Below are 23,003 nucleotides of genomic sequence, written 5' to 3'. Positions count from 1 at the left end.
TAAACATTTGTCACATTTATTAGAAAATTGGTTTGATCTGGGAGCAGCTTTGCAGTCATTTTCTGTACATACCCAAAGGAAGTGTGACCATGCTGGCCCATTGCTATCTGGATGCTTCAGACATCAAATGAGGACTTGGATCTTGAAGAGCAGCCTAAAATTAAACAACTGGCCCGTTGTTGCCAGACTTCGTGAGAAGTGGCCCTTATTTATCAGGCCTGACGAGCTGTTAAATGTTTTTCCTCTTTTAACTGCAGATGTGTCCGTCTGAGTGGGAACAGTAAACCTAGGGGTACATATGTTTGAGTTCTTGTATTTTTAACAGAACAAAATAAACATCTTAGTGGACTTTGGATGAGAAAAGTCCCATTTGACCCATGAAAAATTGATTTATTTTCTCCACAAAGGAAAAAAGGGGGGTCGGGGGGGAACCCTTTTAAACAAGTGAGCCTTCCAAGTGGGACAGCCCTGGCCAGTCCTTTTGACCTTAGAATGAATCAATTACTTTTACTTTGAAGACCTTAAACAGAGTGGTTGCTTTTTTACAGGGAACTACCCCGGTTACTGAGAATCAGTGTCCCTGCTCCCTAATGGGTCAGCCTGTTTGAGTAAGCCTTCCCTAGCATAAAGAAACAACTTCCCAAGTGACTTATCTGTATACCAACGTTTTTTCAATGATGAAATACTTTATAAGCTCTCCAAGGCAGAAAGTTCTCATGTTAATTTGTTGTCTCACTAAATTTTAATTCCCAAGAAAGAGCCAGAGTACATGGAAGCAAAAAAAAAACAACAACAAAAAAAGATTTTTTCACAATATTAGGGGGATAAAAGAACTTCTTTAAAAAGTGAGTTTCCCTTATAAATTCTTGATAGTCTATTTAATAAAGAGATGGTGAATAGTTCAGAACTCTGAGGGTAAAGGGGAAGCAAGAACAAGCTTCAGACTCTAGTTTTGTCTCCAGCTGAGCAAGTAGCTTTGGTTCTCTAAACGACAGTTTCTTCAATAAAAATATTCTAGGGCCCAAGCACAGTGGCTCACGTCTGTAATCCCAGCACTTTGGGAGCCTGAGGCGGGTGGATCTCTTGAGCCCAGGAGTTGGAGACCAGCCTGGGCAACATGGCGAAACCCTGTCTCTACAAAAAAAATATTAGCTGGCATGGTGGTGCATGCCTGTAGCCCTAGCTATTTGAGAGGCTGAGGAGGGAGAATTGTTTGAGCCTGGGAAGAAGAGGCTGCAGTGAGCCATGATCATGCCACTGCTCTCCACCTGAGCAACAAAGGGAGACCCTATCTCGAAAACAAAGAACTTCTTGGGACAAGTAATAATAGCTAGTACTTACTGATTCTTAATCAGAAGCCAAGCTCCATGCTACACATTTTGTATGCTTTACCTCATTAAGGGAGAGGGGGACATTAGTATATACATTTTGTAGATGGAGACACTGAGGCTTGGAAGAGTCACTGACAGCTGTGTGAGTTAGGCTTTGAACCTGATTCTCCCTATTTCTGAGTCTGTCCTTTTTTCCGAGACAGTCTCGCTCTGTCGCCAAGGCTGGAGTGCAGTGATGTGATCTCAGTTCATTGCAACCTTTGGCTTCTGGGTTCAAGCGATTCTTGTGACTCAGCCTCCCAAGAAGCTGGGATTACAGGCGTGCACCACTATGCCCGGCTCATTTTTATATATTTTAGTAAAGATGGGATTTTGCCACGTTGCCCACGCTGGTCTCAAACTCCTGACCTCAAGTACCTCCCAAAGTAATATGATTACAGGCGTGAACCACCGCACCCGGCCTAGTCTCTTTAACTGCATTTTCACCTCTCATTCTGAATAAGGGAGTGTCTGTATTTGAGAACCAGATCTTGTACGTTATTCACCCTGTGTAGTTAAAGATCACTTGGGGCCTCTCCTAGCCGGTGACTGAACCAGATAGCCTTTCAGGTCATGCCCAGGAAATGAGCACCCTGTCAGGTGAGAGCACAGGACCAGAGCCCCATTTGGTTGCCATGGTAGCAGGGCAGCAGGATCACAGGGAGCAGTGGCCCATTGGACAGTGAGCAGCAGTGTGGTCGAGGTTCCTCGCTAGTTTACATCCAGTGGTTACTGCTGATTTGTTTCTTCCTACTGAAAACATTGGGCATTTCCAGATCTTTTTAAAAGGTGAGGAAGTGGAAATTAAATGAAGAGGGCCTGAGGCCCTTTTTAATTAACTCTGAAAGTCTAAATTACAAGCCACAGTACCACGTTTGGGTTCTCTCTCTCTCTCTCTCTCTCTCTGTGTGTGTGTGTGCACATATATAAGTACCAATTATCATTACTTTCAAATAATAATAGCTAGTACTTACACAAATATAAGGTTGAGGGAAAAAATGTCTGCAACTCTTTAACACAAGTAGAGATTTTTAATAACATGTAAGGAAGGTAGACATTTCAAAGGAATGTTAAGCTCAATAGTAAGCTTGTAAAATATTACTTTCCTGGTATCCTTTTTATGGTTTCAGTCACTGAGGAAATAATTTCAATAAGAGGTGTAAAAGCAGCAGCAGAGTATTTAAAGTTTCAGATGCTGCCATACTTCATTTATTTTTATGTACTTATTTATTTATTTTTTTGAGACAGAGTCTCACTCTGTTGCCAAGGCTGGAGAGCAGTGGCGTGATCTCGGTTCACTGCAACCTCTGCCTCCCGTGTTCAAGAGAGTCTCCTGCCTCAGCCTCCTGAGTAGCTGGGATTACAGGTGTGTGCCACCATGCCTGGCTAATTTTTGTATTTTTTAGTAGAGACGGGGTTTCACCATGCTGGCCAGGCTGGTCTTAAACTCCTGACCTCGTGATCCGCCTGCCCCGGCTTCCCAATGTGCTGGGATTACAGGCACGAGCCACTGCGCCTGGCCGCCATACTTTATTTTTAAGCAAGGTTCACAAACCATCAAATATTACCTAATCTTGTAATCCATTAAACATGCATTTATTTGTTCATTCAGAACACAGAGTGTCTGCCATATAGTAGGCCCAATGCAAAGTAGTGAGGATACAGAAATGAAAGACACTCCTTTGCCAGTGTCTTGCACTGAATCCCTCTGAAGAGCAGGTGTTACAAGGGACTAGGGCTTCCTAGTACAAGAGAGAGAAACAAAAGCAGTTAGGCCATTGGCTGCATTTGATTGCTTCTGGTAACTTTCTGGAGGCTGATAGCTCTTAGATTAGAACACCAAGGCAGAAAAAGGGGATGAGAAGCCTTTTCTGTTGAATCTCTGACATGGTGTTTGCACAGTGTGACTGATGGGATGTGTCAGAGAAATTAGCATTTTGCTAGAATTAAGGCAGTGAAGGTTAAATGTTCCAAAGTCTTTAAGCTTAAATTGTTCATTACATAGTATTGTACAGGCTCACACCTGTAATCTCAGCACTTTGGGAGGCCGAGGCGGGCGGATCACGAGGTCAGGAGATGGAGACTATGCTGGCTAACACGTTGAAACCCCATCTCTACTAAAAATACAAAAAATTATCCGGGCATGGTGGCGGGTGCCTGTAGTCCCAGCTACTCAGGAGGCTGAGGCAGGAGAATGGCGTGAACCCGGGAGGTGGAGCTTGCAGTGAGCCGAGATAGTGCCATTGCACTCCAGCCTGGGTGACAGAGCGAGACTCTGTCTCACGAAAAAAAAAAAAAATTACTTTGTGAAAGCAAGCCAGAGCCTAAGAAAATTGTCCACTGCCTGCCATGTTGAAGATTCCACTAGTTTCCTCCAGCCATGCAGATAAAGGAATGTCAGCCAGACCCAGAGACCAGTTAGGTGTTTGTTCAGTCCCAATAAATGACGCCACTGTAGCCTCAGAGCTCAATTATTTTGACATTCCAACCTTCTCTTTCTGTTTCCTTCTTAGCTCCCTTGCCTCAGCTCCTATGACAGCTACTGCAGCAATCAAGTAGCCGCCAAAGCTCTGCTGGACCACAAAAAGCAAGATCACCGAGTCCAGGATTTCCTACAGCGATGTTTAGAATCCCCCTTTAGCCGCAAACTAGATCTCTGGAATTTCCTCGATATTCCAAGAAGCCGCCTGGTAAAATACCCTCTGCTTCTCCGAGAAATCTTGAGGCACACACCAAATGATAATCCAGATCAGCAGCACTTGGAAGAAGCTGTAAGTTTGTCTGTTTCCTTCTCTCTCTTCTTGTTATTTCCACCATAATGGCTGGTGGATTGGGTCAGTGGGTGAATGGAAGAGTCCCTGGGTACTTAGTACTCAGGAATCTTGGGTTCCAGGCCTGGCACTGCCATCAACCATGTTTTGATTTTGCAAGTCACTTCTCATCTTTCTGCCTCAGTTTCCTAAACTGTAAAATGCAGTGCTTACATGAAACACGCTGTAAGGTCCCTTAGACAGTAAAATTCTTAATTTTATACAGGTGACTCTAATCTGGTGTTACAGTTGCTGACTGTGAGGGACAAGATCTTTGTGTATATTTTAAATTTTGTTTAGTTAGAAAATAATAAGTTGCCTTTTAGCCTAGCCCCAAAACTCATTTGTGAAGTGGACATCTATTTAAAATCTAGCTCCATTTAGCCCCCGATTACAGTGGCTTGCCTTGTCAAACCTCCTGCTCACTAGTGGGATCCTCACTCAGCAAATGTTTGTTGAGTGTGGGCCAGGCACGATGGCTCATGCCTGTAATCCCAGCACTTTGGGAGGCCAAGGTGGGCAGATCACTTGAAGCCAGGAGTTCAAGACCAGCCTGGCCAAAAAAACAAAACCCTGTCTCTACTAAAAATACAAAAAAAAAAATTAGCTGGGCGAGGTGGCATATGCCTATAATCCCAGCTACTCAGGAGGGTGAGGCACAAGAATCGCTTGAGCCCGGGAGGTGGAGGTTGCAGTGAGCTGAGATCACGCCACTGCAACTCCAGCCTGGGCAACAGAGTGAGACTCTGTCTCGAAAAAAAAAAAAAGTTTATTGAGTGTGGGCTGGGTAATCTGGGAAATATATATTTTTCCCTAGCAGCAATGGAAGACGAGGAAATATGGGGTGCACATCATGAGAATATTGTAAACTGTGAGCGTTCCACCCAGAGAGCACCGTTCTGGTTGAGGTACTCTGCATGGTAGAGATGGCAGATGGCAGGCCACGGGGAGCAGGTGGCCTGAGCAAAGGTATAAAGAAATGACAGGACAGGTCGTGCCTGGGGAATATGATGGATCAGTTGGCCTGGGGTTAGGGGTCCTCTGAGAAAGCAGCAGGAGAGAAGACAGAGGATGTGGGTTCAGATCTGGTTATAGAGGTTTTTAAATATCAATTTAAGAGATTTTTCCTTTGTCGTGCAATTAATTGAAGTTTTTTTTGTTTGTTGGTTGGTTTCTAAGTAGCTGGGATTCAGGATTCAAATCCCAGCTCCATCATTTACAAGCTCTGTAACCTTGGGAACATACTCTTGGTAGAACAAGGGACTGAGGAGGAAGAGACTGGTGATAGGGATGCAAGTTGGGAGGATGCTGTCCAGGTGTGAAAACCTGATCAAGGAGGTGGCAGTGGGGATAGAGGCTAGCAGACCATTCAAAGGGCTCATTTTCTGATTTAATCTGGGACAATAATAGAAGGAGGATATGCATAGGTAATTTGAAAATCAGAAACCTTGAACCTGCTGAGCAAACTGCCTATTTCCTCCCAGATAGGGGCTTAATAATAAGTAGTAGTAACAACAATCATAGTAATAATTGCTGGCACTGAGTATCTAGTAAATCAACTTTATGTAATTTGCCTCATAGGTTATGTATCTCATTTAACCGTCACAACAGCCTAGGAGATAGCTGTTCTTATTAGGACCATTTTCCAGATGAGGCTTAGAGGGGTTAAATAGCTTGCCCAGGTCCACAGCCAGCAAGTGATGCAGTTGATGGTCAAACCCTGTCAGTGTAGACTCCAAATCCTGTGCCCTTCAACTTCTTTATGATTCTATACCTTGATGCAGAAAGCCTGCCCACTACTTTGAGTTTCTGTTGCCTTTGTAATTGTGGAGAGCTGTCTGGTCACCAGCCTCACTGGTGCAGAACTGGGCTGGGTGCCTCCAAGTAGGATAGAAAAGAATAATAAAGGACCCTCTTCTGATTCATGAGGTATTCAATGTATCTGGCAGGCCCAACACACAGAGATCAGGCCCCCAGTCCAGCACAGATGGGGGACACAGTCGCTGGGGTTGAGGCCCATCTCACTTCATCATGTCTGTTTTTATTACTGGGAAGAGTGCGATAGAGTTGCCTCCTCTCCATATTTCATCCCGGCAAGTGTGTGGTCTGCAGGAATAAAAACAACAGGGAGCATGAGCTACTCAAAGTCATGACTTTTTTGAAGCATGGGAGCCTGTTCTGAGTTACTGTAAAGATTTCTTTTTAATATGGAGCATGAAAGAATACTGTTCTGTTTTTTTAAAAAATACCCAGTGAGCTAAAGTTTGAATTTAAAAACAGATAAGAATATGATTGTGTGTAATTCAAAATGATGTGCCAGTAACCAGTTTTCCTAGTGCATAAAGTATGAAGCTGTTTTCAAAAGTTCACTCTGCATCTAGTTATTCAGGCAGATCTGTGCAAGAAACATGGTATACCTGCATTTGAAAATGTCTGCAAAGCAAGTCTTCCAAATGCCTACTTACACAGTATACGCACAGGATTTTTTTTTTCCCTTTACAGAATCCTCATAGCATTCATTACCCCACATGAACAGAATTATTTAGCCCTGTACTTTTGGGTGCATTATGAATGTTTGATACACATAAAACCCATAGCACCAATATAGCTTGACAAATATCCCATGAATAAATTTCCCATCAATGAAAAGGGAAAAATCAGAGAGCGCTAAGTAAATTGCTTCCGTTCCAAGAGAGTTGATTGCATTCAGACCTATGATTAGATCTAAAAAGAGGTCTTGCCTTTAATGCAGTGCCTAAATTACCACATCTTTATTAGAATTTCATAATAATGCTTTGAGGGTTGATAAAAATTTTTCCCAAAAGAGAACTTCTTAAAATAGGAGTTTGGATATTCAGATATTCCAGAGAACTTGGTTGTTTAGTGTTTTAAATTCTAAGAATTTTTCGGCCAGAAAATGATCCTGCAGAGCATCCCTTCCCCCCACCTCACCACTATTTCTCAACTCCTAAAAAAAAAAAAAATCACTGAAATCAGTGGGAAAAACAGTCCTGCTTTTGATGCAACAGCCGTGAAGACTGCTATTCTTGGTTCATGGCAGGAGCCAGTGAGTATCATGGCACAAGGGACCAGACAGTCAGGGCTTTCAGAGTCCACTTTGAGGATGATGAGTCCAGCACGTGTGAGCTTAATCTCTGTACTGTTACCAGGTATCTCTCATCATCTCCCTTTACCAGTCCCTTCCTTCGGTTTGAACCCAGTGAGAGATGCAACAATAAATTTAATTTAAATGCGCAACTACTGTGACTGTTGGCTGGCTATTGGCAGCCTACTGTATGTAACTTTATGCCTCCCTGAAATTCTGCAAAATAAATCTCTCTCAAGAACCAATGCAAAGCCGGGCGCGGTGGCTCACGCCTGTAATCCCAGCACCTTGGGAGGCCAAGGCGGGCAGATCAAGAGGTCAGGAGATTGAGACCATCTTGGCTAACACAGTGAAACCCCATTTCTACTAAAAATACAAAAAATTAGCTGGGCGTGGTGGCAGGCGCCTGTAGTCCCAGCTACTTGGGAGGCTGAGGCAGGAGAATGGTGTGAACCTGGGAGGCGGAGCTTGCAGTGAGCCGAGATTGCCACTGCTCTCCAGCCTGGGTGACAGGGCAAGACTCCATCTCAAAAAAAAAAAAAAAAAAAGAACCAATGCAGAGGCCAGGAGCAGTGGCTCATGCATGTAATCCCAGCACTTTGGGAGGCCAAGGCAGGTGGATCACCTGAGGTCAGGAGTTCGAGACCAGCCTGACCAACATGGAGAAATCCCATCTTTACTAAAAATACAAAATTAGCCGGGCATGGTGGTGCATACCTGTAATCCCAGCTACACGGGAGGCTGAGGCAGGCAAATCACTTGAACCCGGGAGGCGGAGGTTGCAGTGAGCCAAGATTGTGCCATTGCACTCCAGCCTGGGCAACAAGAGCGAAACTCAGTCTCCAAAAAAAAAAAAAAAAAGAACCAAAGCAGAGAGATAAGACTCTCATGATATTCAGGTAGATAGAAAGACAAAACATTATTTTTAATAAATGAAAGCAGACCCAGAGTTACTATTATAAATGTATATACATAGAACATGGAATGAGAACACTGATTGTTTCCATTGTTTTGTCTCTGTTTTTCAAACACCAGCAAAAGAAGCAGTGTTTGAAACTAATCTTAGCTGCATAATGAACTGCCATGGCATTTGAGTTTATTAATCTTCATGTGATATGCCAGTTGTTCAGTTCCTGAGTTAAATTAGGAAATGAACACATATTTATGACTATAGCACATCTTCTTTCTGGTTTCCTGGATATTTGCAGGCAACTCAGAAAATTGACTCAAGCGCTGATTAATTCCGGCTGTCCAGGTACACCTGGTAACAGTTAACTGAGAAGTCACAGCCACTAATGCTGAGGTCTTTAAGAGTAAGGAAAAAGCATGGATTTCACTATATATTAAAAATATGGAGAGGTAAAAGGATAAAGTAGATATAACACAGTTTCTCAGATACCTCCTATTTGTTTTAAGCTTCTTGAAGGCAGGAATCCTCTCATTTCTTTGAATGCTACCACTTCGTCTAACATGGAACAGGTTCTCAATAAACAGTTAAAGTAATTTGAAGGACGAGTCATGGCTTTAGTATATTTTGTGAAATTATTTTGTCTTGAAAGTAACAGTGAATAATCATTCATTTTTGAAAACCAAGAAAGGAAAAAAGAAACTAAGTATACCAAAGTGTTCTGCTATTTATTGTTTTATGTTAATAAAACTCAAATTACTTTTACAGGATTTACATTTAATATTAGGTTGACATCAAAGGCCAAAAAGCTTCTTCTATAACACTAAAGAGCCTATATTTTTTAAAATAAGGGTTGTTTTTTTTTTAATCAAAGTAGTGAGTGCTACCACCACCATTTGAGAAATAGAGAAAAGAATAAAGAAATATCTGAAACTTTTGGCCAGGCATGGTGGCTCATGCCTGTAATCCCAGCACTTAGGGAGGCCAAGGCAGGCAGATCATGCGGTCAGGAGTTTGAGACCAGCCTGGCCAACATGGAGAAAGCCTGTCTCTACTAAAAATACAAAAATTAGCTGGGCATGGTGGCAGGTGCCTGTAATCCCAGCTACTCAGGAGGCTGAGGCAGGAGAATCGCTTGAACCCGGGAGGCGGAGGTTGCAGTGAGCCAAGATCGTGCCATTGCACTCCAGCCTGGGTGACAAGAACAAGACTCTGTCTCAAAAAAAAAAAAAAAAATCTTTGAAACTCTTAATAGCTACAAAAATATACAGATTATGCATCTCTCTGTAGGATACATTCACCAAACTTCAGCTCAAAGCTGTAAGATCTTCTGTCAAACTTGTGTGGAAGTACAAAAGTTATAACTGAGTAACAGTTTTTACCCAGTTGCTTTTGGCAGACAATATCATTTTAGTGGCATATGAAAAAATAATCACTTGGCCAGACACAGTGGCTCACATCTGTAATCCTAGCATTTTGGGAGGCCGAGGCAGGCAGATAGCTTGAGTCTAGGAGTCAGAGACCAGCCTAGGCAACAGAGCAAAAACCCATCTCCATGAAAAATACAAAAATTAGCCAGGTGTGGTGGCGCACACCTGTGGTCCCAGCTATCAGGAGGCTGAGGTGGGAGGATCACTTGAGCCCAAGAGACAGGGGTTGCAGTGAGCCAAGATGGCGCCACTGCACTCCAGCCTGGGCAACAGAATGAGATCCTGTCTCAACTGAAAAAAAAAAAAAAAGAAAAAAAAATAATTATTTAACAATCCTAGATACAATTTATTATTATTATTATTATTATTATTATTATTATTATTATTATTTTAAGACATGATAACTTCTGACTGAGCAAAGGCTCTTTTGGAACCTTGCTTTTCAGAGATTGGCTTTTCTTTTAAGTAAATGTGACGAAGAAGAGGCCTTATCAACATTTGCCATCTGTTAAGTACTTTTCAGTTACCACCACAAGAACAATGGGACTGTTGGTCTTTTCACTTTTAGGGGACAGAGAATCCTGCTAAGGAAATCATTATTTTGCCTCTGATTGGTGTCATGGAGTTTTTTATTTTTTTGAGAGGGAGTCTTGCTCTGTCGCCCAGGCTGAAGTGCGGTGGCGTGATCTCGGCTCACTGCAACCTCTGCCTCCCAGGTTCAAGCGATTTTCCCACCTCAGCCTCCCAAGTAGCTGGAATGATAGGTGGGCACCACCTCGCCTGGCTAATTTTTTTTTTGTATTTTTAGTAGAGACAGCGTTCACCATGTTGGCCAGGCTGGTCTGGAACTCCTGACCTCAAGTGATCTGCCTTCCTTGGCTTCCCAAAGTTCTGGGATCACAGGCATGAGCCACTGTGCCTGGCCTGGTGTCATTGAGTTTTCCTCAACTAATTTCTCATCCCTTTGTTTGCTAGAATTTTATAACATTTAGATATATTCATATGACAGAATGACCAACACATCAGAATAAATATCCACTGACTACATCTCAGGCAGTACTCTTGTTTTTATATTGACAACACTGCATCCACCATCACTTTGGAATCTTCTGCCCAAACTTAGTCACTCACATGTGCTCTAGATCCTGGGTGTGAGTGTATTTATACAGACCATCCCCAGCATTATACTGGTGTCTTTTTTCCCATTATTTTTTCTCTGTTCTTTATAAACATTTATATTATATCACTGAAAAAGATATCCAGGCCAGGCGCAGTGGCTCATGCTTGTAATCCCAGCACTTTGGAAGGCAGAGGTGGGTGGATCACTTGAGCTGAGGAGTTCAAGACCAGCCTGGGCAACATGGTGAAACCCGTCTCTACCAAAAATACAAAAATTGGCCAGGCGCAGTGGCTCACACTTGTAATCCCAGCACTTTGGGAGGCTGAGGCAGGGGGATCACAAGGTCAAGAGATCGAGACCACCCTGGCCAACATGGTGAAACCCTGCTCTACTAAAAATACAAAAAATTAGCTGGGCGCGGTGGTGCCTGTAGTCCCAGCTACTCAGGAGGCTGAGGCAGTAGAATCACTTGAACCCAGGAGGCGGAGGTTGCAGTGAGCTGAGATCGCGCCACTGCACTCCAGCCTAGTGACAGAGTGAGACTCCGTCTCAAAACAAACAAACAAAAAATACAAAAATTAGCTGGGCATTATGGCAGACACCTGTAATCCCAGCTACTTGGGAGGCTGAGGCAGAAGAATCGCTTGAACCTGGGAGGCAGAGGTTGCAGTGAGCTGAGATTGTGCCATCTCACTCCAGCCTGGGCAACAAGAGGGAAACTCCATATTAAAAAAAAAAAGATATTCAAACCGTTTGTTCAAACCCAATTTGCAAATATTGTTCATACATTAGATTGAGTACATATAGAGAGACGTTGAAGCTATTAATTGTGTCACATCCTCAAAGACAGTCCCTCTTTTGGACTCTTACATTCTGCTTTGTTTTCTGTCCTTAGCCAATTTTTTTATATGGCTACATTTTCAACATTGTGAGCACGTTTTAAGAAATATGCAGCCTGGAGTTCAATAGGTATTCTTCCTCCCAGATAAAATTATTCATCAATATTAGTTTTATATATAATACAAATATCTTTATATGTATACAAATAAATGTGTGTGTATGTGTACAGATGGATAGATAGATGCAGTATGCTAAAAGCATTTATGTTTTTTTTTTTTTTCTCTTTTCCCAAAGTAGCAACTTAGATAACAGAGTTAGATCCAGGTGTGTCCTGGTGTCCTTCTAGGCTGAGCCCCTAAGACTTGGTGTGAATGGTTTGCTGCTTTCCTCCATACTTAATTTTCCTCTTTGTTTCCATAGATAAATATCATTCAGGGAATTGTGGCAGAAATCAACACCAAGACTGGTGAATCTGAATGCCGCTATTATAAAGAGCGGCTTCTTTACTTGGAAGAAGGCCAGAAAGACTCCCTGATCGACAGCTCTCGAGTCTTGTGTTGTCATGGTGAACTGAAGAACAATCGGGGCGTGGTAAGTAGTTACTCCCTTTAAGCAGTCTTATCCGCCTCCCGTATCCCTAAATCATTTGGTGTGGAGCCTCCTCTTAGAATTTCTTCCTTATCTAGGGTCATGTTCTTTTTTGAGATGGAGTCTCGCTTTGTCACCGAGGCTGGCTCACTGCAACCTCTGCCTTCCCGGTTCAAGCAATTCTTGTGCCTTGGCCTCCCAAGTAGCTGGAACTGCAGGCACGCACCACCATGCCCAGCTAATTTTTGTATTTTTTTAGTAGAGACAGGGTTTCACCATGTTGGCCAGGGTGGTCTCAAACTCCTGAGCTCAAGTGATCCGCCTGCCTTAGCCTCTCAAAGTGCTGGAATTACAGGTTTGAGCCACCGTGCCTGTCCTTCGTTCTTTCAAACAAAAATTGCTTTTCCAGTGTCATTTATATCACCGGATCATATGTGTATATGTATATATATATTCATTCATATTTTGTAATGTTAAGGATCAGTACCTATTCAGAAAGAATTTTGGAAACCAACATAGGGTTGCCAGCTATTTATTTTGTCTGATCTTGGCTTTGAGAAACAAATGCAGAACAGTTAACATCTGTCACTTTGATTTCAGAAAATAAAGGATGATCTTAATAAGATGTTAGAAGGATTTAATCTCAGAGAAACAGCTCTTCAGTTGAATGCATTTAACTTCTTTCTTGTGCATTGGGACCCATCCACAGACTGGCATTTTGAAACCAATTTTTTAAAAATAACCTGTCTTCTATTGGTTGCATATTTAGCTTTGACCTATAGATACCCATTTCCTGGCTTTTATTCCCATGTAGATACTGAAATGGTTCCTCTTCTGCTATCATAGCAACTGTGTATATCTCCCTTGGAGCACTTAATATAGTGATTTGCAGTTCTCCATTTGTCTGTCAGTATATTCCATTATACCATGTTGTTTTGGTGGTTTGTCAACCTTAGAACCTATTATGGGGACCTGGCACATACTGGGTACTCAATGAATGAATGCTTGTTTAAAAGGAAAGATGAATTTGAATTATATGAGAGTTCAAAATTCATTCAGCTTACCAAGCTATTTGTATGTATAGCCAGTAGAAATGTATGTGTGTGTGTGTGTGTGTGTGTGTGTGTGTGTGTGTTTAAATTTCTGTGTTGAGATAGCCATTGGGAGAGAGACTCTGCATTTTGATTGTATTTCATCTTCAGTATCTAGCCAACCCTTAGAATGAAAGCTAGAACTAGATTGAAGGGTTCTTAATAAAGTTTTGACAATTCAAGAGACATCTGTTTAGCCTAGACTGAGCAGCCATGGAAATATTACTTGAAATTAGGGAGTACATGTTATAACCCATTATCAGGGATGCTGTGGATCCATCCAGTGGATGGTACAGTGGGGGTAATGAGACCTGTCAAGTCTGTTGCTTGAAGACATGTGTCTGTGGGACTAGAGAGTTACTGATTGCTAGAAAGCTGCATTCTGTTTCTTGCTTATTTTCAGAAAACACCTGTGGACTTCTAGTATCTTACACCAAGCTCCTTGAACGTTCTTTCTAGGAAGCCCAATGAGAAATAGGAAAATGCAGTGCTCCACAGGGTGTAAGCCTATTATCTTTCTGTACATCAGTGAAGGACTGAGAACTTTCTGGTTAGATGTGCCTAAGGCATAAAGATAAACTCTAGTTTTTATTGCAGGCAGATAGATGTTTGAGAACAAAGATAGTTGGGGTGGGAGGCTTGTGGGTGTTTTTTCCCCCAGTAGAGTTGTAAAAGTCATTGTGAATAAAGTCTTGGGTCAGAAAAAAAAGCACAGTAGATTGAAGGCAGGAAGGAGCTGAGACCAATAAGAGAAATTATCAGTGAACATTCATAAATGAGTTTTTTGTTTGTTTATTTGTTTTTTGAGACAGTCTCACTCTGTTGCCCAGGCTGGAGTGCAGTGGCACCATCTTGGCTCACTGCAACCTCCACCTCCAGGGTTCAAGCAGTTCTCGTGCCTCAGCCTCCCAAATAGCTGGGATTACAGGCACCCACCACCACGCTTGGCTAATTTTTGCATTTTTAGTAGAGATGGGGTTTCACCATGTTGGCCAGGCTGTTCTTGAATTCCTGACCTCAAGTGATCCGTCCACCTCAGCCTCCCAAAGTGCTGGGATTACAGGAGTGAGCCACCGTGCCTGGCTGAGTTGTATTTTTAAAAGGTTGCCCAGACAATCTCAGCCCACCTTGACTAGAAGATTGATTGAAGTAGAAACAGTGTAAAAATCTGATTATTCCAAATACTGTCATTAAAACAGCCCCCAAAAGAAAATTCTTAACACGTTATTTCCACAACTACCACACCAAAAAGCCTTTAACTTGGTTATTTTGTGCTTTATCCTGTTTTTCAGTCTTCTTAAATATACATTTTATTCCCTCTAGCCAAGATTTGGTTGGGTTTTGTTTCTGTTTGTGTGTGTTTGGGAGGTAGTAGGGATAGGGGTGGGAGACCTATGGGTTTCTTTTCTCCTAAATTTAAAATGATCTAATAATATTGAATGTGCTCCCACTATCCCAAGTCAAAATTCTAATCCGAAGTTTTTAATTCAGTTCCCATTTTTGTTTTAGATTCAGGAGGTATATGTGCAGGTTTGTTACAAGGATATACTGCATGGTGCTGAGAATAGGCTTCTATTGGTCTCATCACCCAGATAGTGAACATAGTAACATAGTACTCAATAGGAAGTTTTTCAGCCCTTGCCCCTCTCACTCCCTCTTGCCTTTTAGAGTCCCCAGTGTCTGTTGTTCCTATTTTTATGCCCATGTGAACCCAAGATTTAGCTCCCACTTACAAGTGAGAACCTCTCCTCTTCTGGTCTCTCCCCTTTAAGACCGCTGGATTGACATTCCCAAATATTTCCACCAGAAAGCTAGAACCTAGTTGCAAAATTGTGGATATTTTCACTTCAGTTCCTAAGCATTTCCAAAGTGTGAGAAGAGCCTGGCACTTAGCATTGAATGGAGCAAATTTACCCCAACTCCACCAAGCACACCTGCTTTCATAATGGGACCTGAAACAAGCCTTCATTTTTGCAATTTTCTTTTTGCCAACATCACACACATCAGTCGTCAACTTTTTAAGCCTCTTCAGAGAACCAAGGTTCTGATTAACTTAGAAGGAAAATATTGATCATCTTTTTTTTTTTTTTTTGAGACAGAATTTTGCTCTTGTCGCCCAGACTGGAGTGCAATGGCCCGATCTCAGCTCACTGCAACCTCCACCTCCTGGGTTCAAGCAGTTCTTCTGCCTCAGCCTCCTGAGTAGCTGGGATTATAGGCGCCTGCCACCGCGCCTCACTAATTTTTGTATTTTTAGTAGAGATGGGGTTTCACCATGTTGGCCAGGCTGGTCTTGAACTCCTGACCTCAGGTGATCCGCCCACCTCGGCCTCCCAAAGTGCTGGGATTCCAGACGTGAGCCACTGTGCCCAGCCTGATCATCTTGCTTTGTGGCTGTGGCAGCATACTCTGGTCCCCTCAGGAATGAGCAGTGTTCTGACTTGGAGTTCCTGAATAAAGCTGATAATGACTCTGTGGTTGAAGGAACAAGTGTTTTTCATGGGTTTGGGAAGCAAAGATTAATATTAGCTTTGATATACCAGTCTCATTTTTTATAGACTATTGTTAAATTTGATCTTTTAGAATTTTTTTCTTTTTTTTTTTAAACAGTCTCGCTCTGTCACCCAGGCTGAAGTGCAGTGGTGTGATCTTGGCTCACTGCAACCTCTGCCTCCTGGGTTCGAATGATTCTCCTGCCTCAGCCTCCCGAGTAGCTGGGATTACAGGCGCCACCGCCCCCCACCCGCCCCAACTTGCCTGGCTAATGTTTTTTTTTTTTTACACGGAGTCTCACACTGTCGCCCAGACTGGAGTGCAGTGGCACGATCTCAGCTCACTGCAAGCTCCACCTCCTGGGTTCATGTCATTCTCCTGCCTCAGGCTCCCGAGTAGCTGGGACTACAGGTGCCCGCCACCACACCCGGCTAATTTTTTGTATTTTTAGTAGAGACAGGGTTTCACTGTGTTAGCCACGATGGTCTGTATCTCCTGACCTGGTGATCCGCCCGCCTCAGCCTCCCAAAGTGCTGGGATTACAGGCGTGAGTCACTGCATCCGGCCTAGTTTTTGTATTTTTAATAGAGACGGGGTTTCACCATGTTGGCCAGCCTGGTCTTGAACTCCTAACCTCAAATGATCCGCCCACCTCAGCCTCCCAAAGTGCTAGAATTACAGGTGTGAGCCACCACATCTGGCCTGATTACTTAGAATTATATTGAGTAATATAAACTAAAGTCAAGAGAGTGCTAACTTTTTTTCCCTTCATTACCTTCTTGATTCTATTTCCCTTTCTCGTTTTTTTCTTATAGGAGCTGGGGCAGGTATGTCTGTACAAGTTGTGAATTGCAATGTGAATAGGGCCCCCAAAGTTGGCAGCCCTGGCTGTAGGTGTCTGTAGGCAGAAGGGCTTTCTCCATTGAGTCCCTAGGGAGGTGCTTTTACAGGAAGGGCAGTGGACATATCTGGAAGTGCCTCCAACATGCCCAACTTTGGTTCTCCTGGAGGTAGATTTGAACCTAGGAGTTCATAATCCAGTGTGAACCTGGTACCTGGGGACCTCTTTATCCACAGAGGTCCACATATCAACCACTCATTGCATTATTGCTTAATGAAAGCTTGTGGATTTTTTTCTTCTAGAAACTGCATGTTTTCCTGTTCCAAGAAGTGCTTGTGATCACTCGAGCCGTCACCCACAATGAGCAGCTTTGCTACCAGCTGTACCGTCAGCCAATCCCTGTGAAAGACCTCCTGCTGGAAGACCTCCAGGATGGAGAAGTGAGGCTGGGTGGCTCCCTGCGAGGGGCATTCAGCAACAATGAGAGAAGTATGGATAGCAGTCGGGGTTGACCTGTTGAATGTTTTTGGCCGTGGTAGTTTGGAGGGAGTGGGCAGCTGGTGGAAAGAGAAAAGCCACGGTCTCGAAGTCAAACTGCATTTGTATGCTATTTCATCACTTCCTGATTATGTACTTTGTTTAGTCCCTGTGATTCTGTTTCTCATCTCCAAAATGGAAATGCATACGTACCTCCTTCATAAGATTGTTATAAGGATTTAGTAAGATAATCTAAGTGAACCTGTCTGCACATAGTTAGTGCTCCTTAAGTTCTCTTTCTCTGTCTTTTTCCATTGGATAAAAACATGCTTAATACCAGATAGTCCCTACATGGATACCAGTTGCATTATGGTAGGTTTTGCAGTTGAACTGGTAAACTTGTCCCTAAAGAGACATAAGAATGGTCAACTGGAATGTGGGTTCATCTGTAACATTACTCAGTGGGCCTAATTTAAGACTTAATAAACAAATTAACTAAAAGAAGCCAAGATAGCAATATCTATCGAGTATCTAACATGATACTTGGTGAAACAAGCAGGTAACTTCCTTCCCCTATGGAGCTTGCATTGTGATGGAGGAGAAAGATGATAAACAAATGAATACTCTAGGTGTTGTTAAGAAAACTTAAAACCCAGTAAGGGAATAGGAAGGGATAGCAATAGGAGGTCTGTTTTATTTTTATTTATTTATTTTTTTGAGACAGAGTCTTACTCTGTTACCCAGGCTGGTGTGTGGTGGCGTGATCTCAGCTCACTGCACTCTCTGCCTCCTGGGTTCAAGCAATTCTCGTGCCTCAACCTTCCAAGTAACTGGGAATAAAGGGGTGGGCCACCACACCTGGCTAATTTTTGTATTTTCAGTAGAGACAAGGTTTTGCCATGTTGGCCAGGCTGGTCTGGAACTCCTGACCCCAAGTGATCCACCCACCTCAGCCTCCCAAAGTGCTGGGATTACAGGCCCCCGGGCCCGGCCTGGAGGTCTGTTTTAAATGAGATGGGGAACACTTCTTTGAGAAAGTAACGTTTGAGCTTCCTGGGTTAACATAGGCATCATACTGTCAAAGTAATTAATATGTACTGCCTTCTACCTACTGATCAATCCCTCTACTCTAGGAGTAGGAGTAGTAGAAATAAGAGCTTCTGTTTCTTGAGTACTGACTATGTGCCAGGCATTGTATAAGCATTTACATGTATTACATTTATTCCTCATAACAACCATATAAAGTAGGTTCTTGTTTTCTCCATTTTACAAGTTAGAAACTAAGATACAGAGGATTTAAGGTACTTGCCCAAGATCAAAGGGTGGAGCCTAAATTTGAAGGACAGAGAATAGCTTCTAGCCAAAGATGGCTAGCAGTAAAACATTTTGGCCTCCTTTCCCTCTGTTGCTTAGCCTCTAAGCTATTGGAAGTGGTGGTGGTTCCCAGTCTACTGGCTGCAGGGTTAGTGCAAAGGGGCTGACTGCAGATGCTTCTGTGAACCAAGCATTGCATGTGGCACGCAGGGCCCTTTAAATGTCCATTATATTGTTGTTATTAGATTAAATAGGCCAGGCACGGTGGCTGACGCCTATAATCCCATCTTTTTGGGAGGCTGAGGTGGGTGGATCACCTGAGGTCAGGAGTTGGAGACCAGCCTAGCCAACATGGCAAAACCCTGTCTCTACTAAAAAAAATACAAAAATCAGCCGGGCGTGGTGGTGCATGCCTGTAATCCCAGCTACTCGGGAGGCTGAGACAGGAGAATTGCTTGAACCCAGGAGGCAGAGGTTGCAGTGAGTGGAGATTGTGTCACTGCACTCCAGAGCAAGACTCCGTCTCAAAAAAAAAATTAAATAAAATGTCTTCCATATTGTGGACTACCATTTTTTTTAAATGCAGATGGCTCCTGTTGAGGTAATTAAAATGTAATTTCATTTGACAGTGAAACCAAATTTGTCTACATATATCTTCTCCATCATTGGATACTAAGTGTATAGATACTCTCATACGGAGAAACATGGGCATGTTTTAATGTTAAAAAGAGCCTCTTAAACTGAAAAAAGCTCCAGCTTGGTGTACTTGTTGAAATTACAGATTATGAAACCACTTTTAGATCTTCTGAATCAGAATCTCTAAAAAAGGGCCTGGGAATTTATTTTTATTGATTTATTTTTATTTTTTGAGAAAAGGCGTCACTATATTGCTCAGGCTGATCTCAAAATCCTAGACTCAAGCAGTGCTCCCACTTCAGCCTCCTGAGCGCATCTGTCTTTTTAACAAGCTCTCACCCCAAGGGATTTTGTTATGCAGCCAGATTGGGTCACCAGTACTCTGGGCTCCCCTAAATCACTTGACTTTGTGGTTCCAAGATGATCTCCACCTGCGGGTTTCTGAGAGCGACGAGGGCAGCTGAACGCTAGACCTGTGTCAACCCCATCTCCCTGATGGTGGCTGCAGGGTGGAGCTGAGCCATGCCCCAGATCAGTGGGAAACGTTTTGTTATCAGCAATACCTGCCATAGATTCTGGGGTTTAGTGTCACTACGTGTGTTCTCTTTGGCCTGAGGAAGGATCTGTCCATTGACTTTGTTTTTCATGTGTTTTTCCTTTCTAGTTAAAAACTTCTTCAGAGTCAGTTTCAAAAACGGATCCCAAAGTCAGACCCACTCGCTACAAGCCAATGACACTTTCAACAAACAGCAGTGGCTTAACTGTATTCGTCAAGCCAAAGAAACAGTTTTATGTGCTGCCGGGCAAGCTGGGGTGCTTGACTCCGAGGGATCGTTCCTAAATCCCACCACCGGGAGCAGAGAGCTACAGGGAGAAACAAAACTTGAGCAGATGGACCAATCGGACAGTGAGTCAGACTGTAGTATGGACACGAGTGAGGTCAGCCTCGACTGTGAGCGCATGGAACAGACAGACTCTTCCTGTGGGAACAGCAGGCATGGTGAAAGTAACGTCTGACAGAAGCATGTGCACTTCGGGAAGCAGGCCTGCATCTTACCTGTACAGTATTTGCATTCCGCAGATGGAACGGTTTGGAGAAGCACTTTTTCATACTTTTGTGAAAGTATACATGTTGGCCCAGTCTCTTGTATCTGTACCTTTGTCCCTAGTACTGTAACTGCCAATCTGTCTGTGTAAGCTGGTATCTGTGGCAACTATTACCCTGTGTTGTATTTCACAAGTGTCTGGATGGATGGAGAGGTACTCAAACAAGTTACTTTCAGTTGTCCTGCTGGATTTTAAAAAAAATAGAAAATCTCAAAACTACTGTTTTACATAGATTGCTTGAAGAGTCCTTCCTCTTGTGCTTCTGTACCACTTTCCCAGCTCTTAGATGTGGTAGCTAAAGGCACGGAATTTAGACGGCCTTGTAAATAGGGCATGAGGAACTCATCTGTGTATCGGGATGGTATTAGAGAGAGAATCAGGAAAGACCAACTCATGAAGTGAACTTGGTTTGATCTTACTCAACTAGAAAGCTTGAAAACATCCCTGGGGATTCTGAAGGCTTCATTTTGCAAAGGAGGATGCATTGTCTGAACCTTGCCACTTCATCCAGTGCAAGTTTGATGCAAGAATGTATTAGGACATAAAATAGAGGCTGACCTTAAAAGGGCCAGGACAAAAGCGGCTGCCAGCTCTGAATCTTTAACTGAAATGCACATGGCACCAGGAGGTGTCTCTCATAGTTGGTTGCTAGCCTAAAACATCAGAATAGAACCCAAAGGGCTTAGGAAAGCCTGCCGGGATAACAAGAAGGCCCTGTGTTCATTGTGTTTCATCTGCCTAGGCCTACTCATTATTTTAGAGAATGAATGAAGCAACAAGGAAGAGAGACCATGACTCTATCGATGACACTGTTTATAGAAACACAGGAGAGGAAGAATTTGGAATGAAAAGCACTTCATCAGAACCTTCTGTGGGAGCCATTGAGAGAAAAGCATGGTCCAGTGCCTTCTGAGAAAGGCCAGAGCTTTGGGCTTTCCTGCTCTGCTTTTGGGTCGTCAGTTTGCCATCTCTGGTTCTGTGCTATAAGCAGAATTGTAATTATGTTCTCCAGAGGCCAATTTCATTAACTCTGATTAATTAGGATCAGCTAGCCAGATTAGTAACCTCTTTGTCCAGCCTTGATTTACAGTGCAGGGTAAAGTGCAGACCTTAAAAACAGCTAAGTACCTAGAAGAGCTCCCTGCAAGTGTAAATATTAAGGATGACCTGTGCAAAATTATACCCACACCAGCACTAGTGGTAATTATTCTAAATTATTGCCAAAAAGTTTTTTTTAATCTTCTGTCTTTCAAGTTTACAGAAAAGAAAGCAGTAAATGCATTGATGTCATTTTATTATGTACATATATCATGTGCATTCAAGCTGTGTGACAAGATATATCAATATAAAAACAAGGTATATACTTTATTATTTTTTAAAAACAAGGATATTGTGATCAATTTTACCCTGTAAAACATATTTCTGTATTTATAGGTCTTAAACATGATGAATTTTTTCTATTACAAGTTTATTTAAAACTGCTTTCTCAAGTTGTTATTGATACAGCAAGTGAACCTGCTGCAGACAGAAGCAGAGGAAAGCCAAGAACAGCCTTTATTGGTGAAGAAAAGAATGAATGATTCTTTGTAGGAGCCATCAGCCACTTTTAGAAGCCATCAGCCAGTGTGTTGGGAAAAGAGGTTTGTCAAGTGTTGGCCTATGGGAAGGTGGTCAATGAATGTTTTGATGAAATGAATGTTTTTGTATAATGGCCTTAAACTTTTCTGGAAGTATTTCAAATAAATTACATTATTAAGTCATCCTCCATGTGTACAGTGTTTGTCCTACAAACAAAATACAGGTTTCAGCTGTGTTCCTGGGGAGGTTCTTTATGAAATTTTTGTTTGTGGTTCCTGAATACAAACTTTAAAATAGGATGCAGATTGATACAAATGTTTTTATTTGATCTATCAAAACTTTCACAGAACTCATTTTTTTTTTCTTTCTTTCTTTTGAAACAGGATCTCACTCTGTCACCCAGGCTGGAGTGTGGTGGTGTGATCATAGTTCACTGCAGCCTCAAATTCCTGGGCTTATGCAATCCTCCTGCCTCAGCCTCCCAAGTAACTGGGATTACAGGTGCACACCACCACATCTGGCTAATTTTTAAATTTTTTGTAAAGTTTGAAGTTTCACTATGTTGCCTAGGCTGGTCCTGAACTCCTGGCCTCAAGTGATCCTTCTGCCACAGCCTCCTAAAGTGTTGGGATTACAGGCGTAAGCCTCTGAGTCTGTCCAAGAACTCATAATTCTAAAATCTATTTTCTCAAGCATTCTCTATTCACTCACTTACTTATGTGTTCATTTTTAATAACTCTATGTGGAATCCATACTATGTATAAAGTCAAGTGATAAGTCATAGTTGTTATAGAAAAGAAATGTTGAATCTCACTGCTAATATAGGTAACTGTTGAGGAACTTGAGGCTAAATAAAAGAAGGCAAATTTCACTTTGAAATTCTTATTGGAATTTCAGTCTAGTTTAATTAAAATGATTAGTACTCTTTCTAGACTGAGCACAGTGGCTATACCTCTAATCCTAGCAGTTTGGGAGGCCAAGACAGGTGAATTACTTGAGCCCAGGAGTTCAAGACCAGCCTAGGCAACATGGCAAAACCTCATCTCTACAAAAGCACAAAAATTAGCCAGGCTTGATGGCATGTGCCTATAGTCCCAGCTACTCAGGAGGCTGAGTCGGGAGGATCCCTTGAGCCTAGGAGGCAGAGGTTGCAGTGAGCTGTGATCACACCATTGCACTCCAGCCTGGGTGACAGAGTGAGAACCTATCTCAAAAAAAAAAAAAAAAGATTAGTACTCTGTCCCACAATGAGTGAGGTTTTTTAGATGAAAAGGCTAAACATTTTTAAGCTGTTA

At 42.5% G+C, this 23,003-nt stretch overlaps 1 protein-coding gene across 13 annotated transcripts in view; it reads left to right on the top strand.

The window, feature by feature from the left end:
• ARHGEF3 (Rho guanine nucleotide exchange factor 3) overlaps nt 1–21,890 on the top strand; it is a 349,977-nt gene extending 328,087 nt beyond the window's left edge. For 9 of the 13 annotated variants that reach the window (XM_055383168.2, XM_055383170.2, XM_055383169.2 and 6 more), the window contains 4 exons: nt 3,884–4,141; nt 12,004–12,174; nt 16,899–17,085; nt 19,688–21,890. In XM_055383168.2, coding sequence (XP_055239143.1) covers nt 3,884–4,141; nt 12,004–12,174; nt 16,899–17,085; nt 19,688–20,040 — 969 coding nt within the window. In that variant the 3' untranslated portion in view covers nt 20,041–21,890. The remainder of the gene's footprint in view (nt 1–3,883; nt 4,142–12,003; nt 12,175–16,898; nt 17,086–19,687) is intronic. The other 4 variants (XM_019024441.3, XM_055383175.2, XM_055383173.2 and 1 more) reach the window with 1 other exon arrangement.
• The last annotated feature ends 1,113 nt before the right edge of the window (nt 21,891–23,003 follow it).

Source organism: Gorilla gorilla, chromosome 2 (assembly GCF_029281585.2).
Source record: "Gorilla gorilla gorilla isolate KB3781 chromosome 2, NHGRI_mGorGor1-v2.1_pri, whole genome shotgun sequence".
Lineage (NCBI taxonomy): Eukaryota > Metazoa > Chordata > Mammalia > Primates > Hominidae > Gorilla > Gorilla gorilla.
The sequence above is the reverse complement of the archived record's forward strand: the minus strand, read 5'-3'. Positions and strand labels throughout refer to the sequence as shown.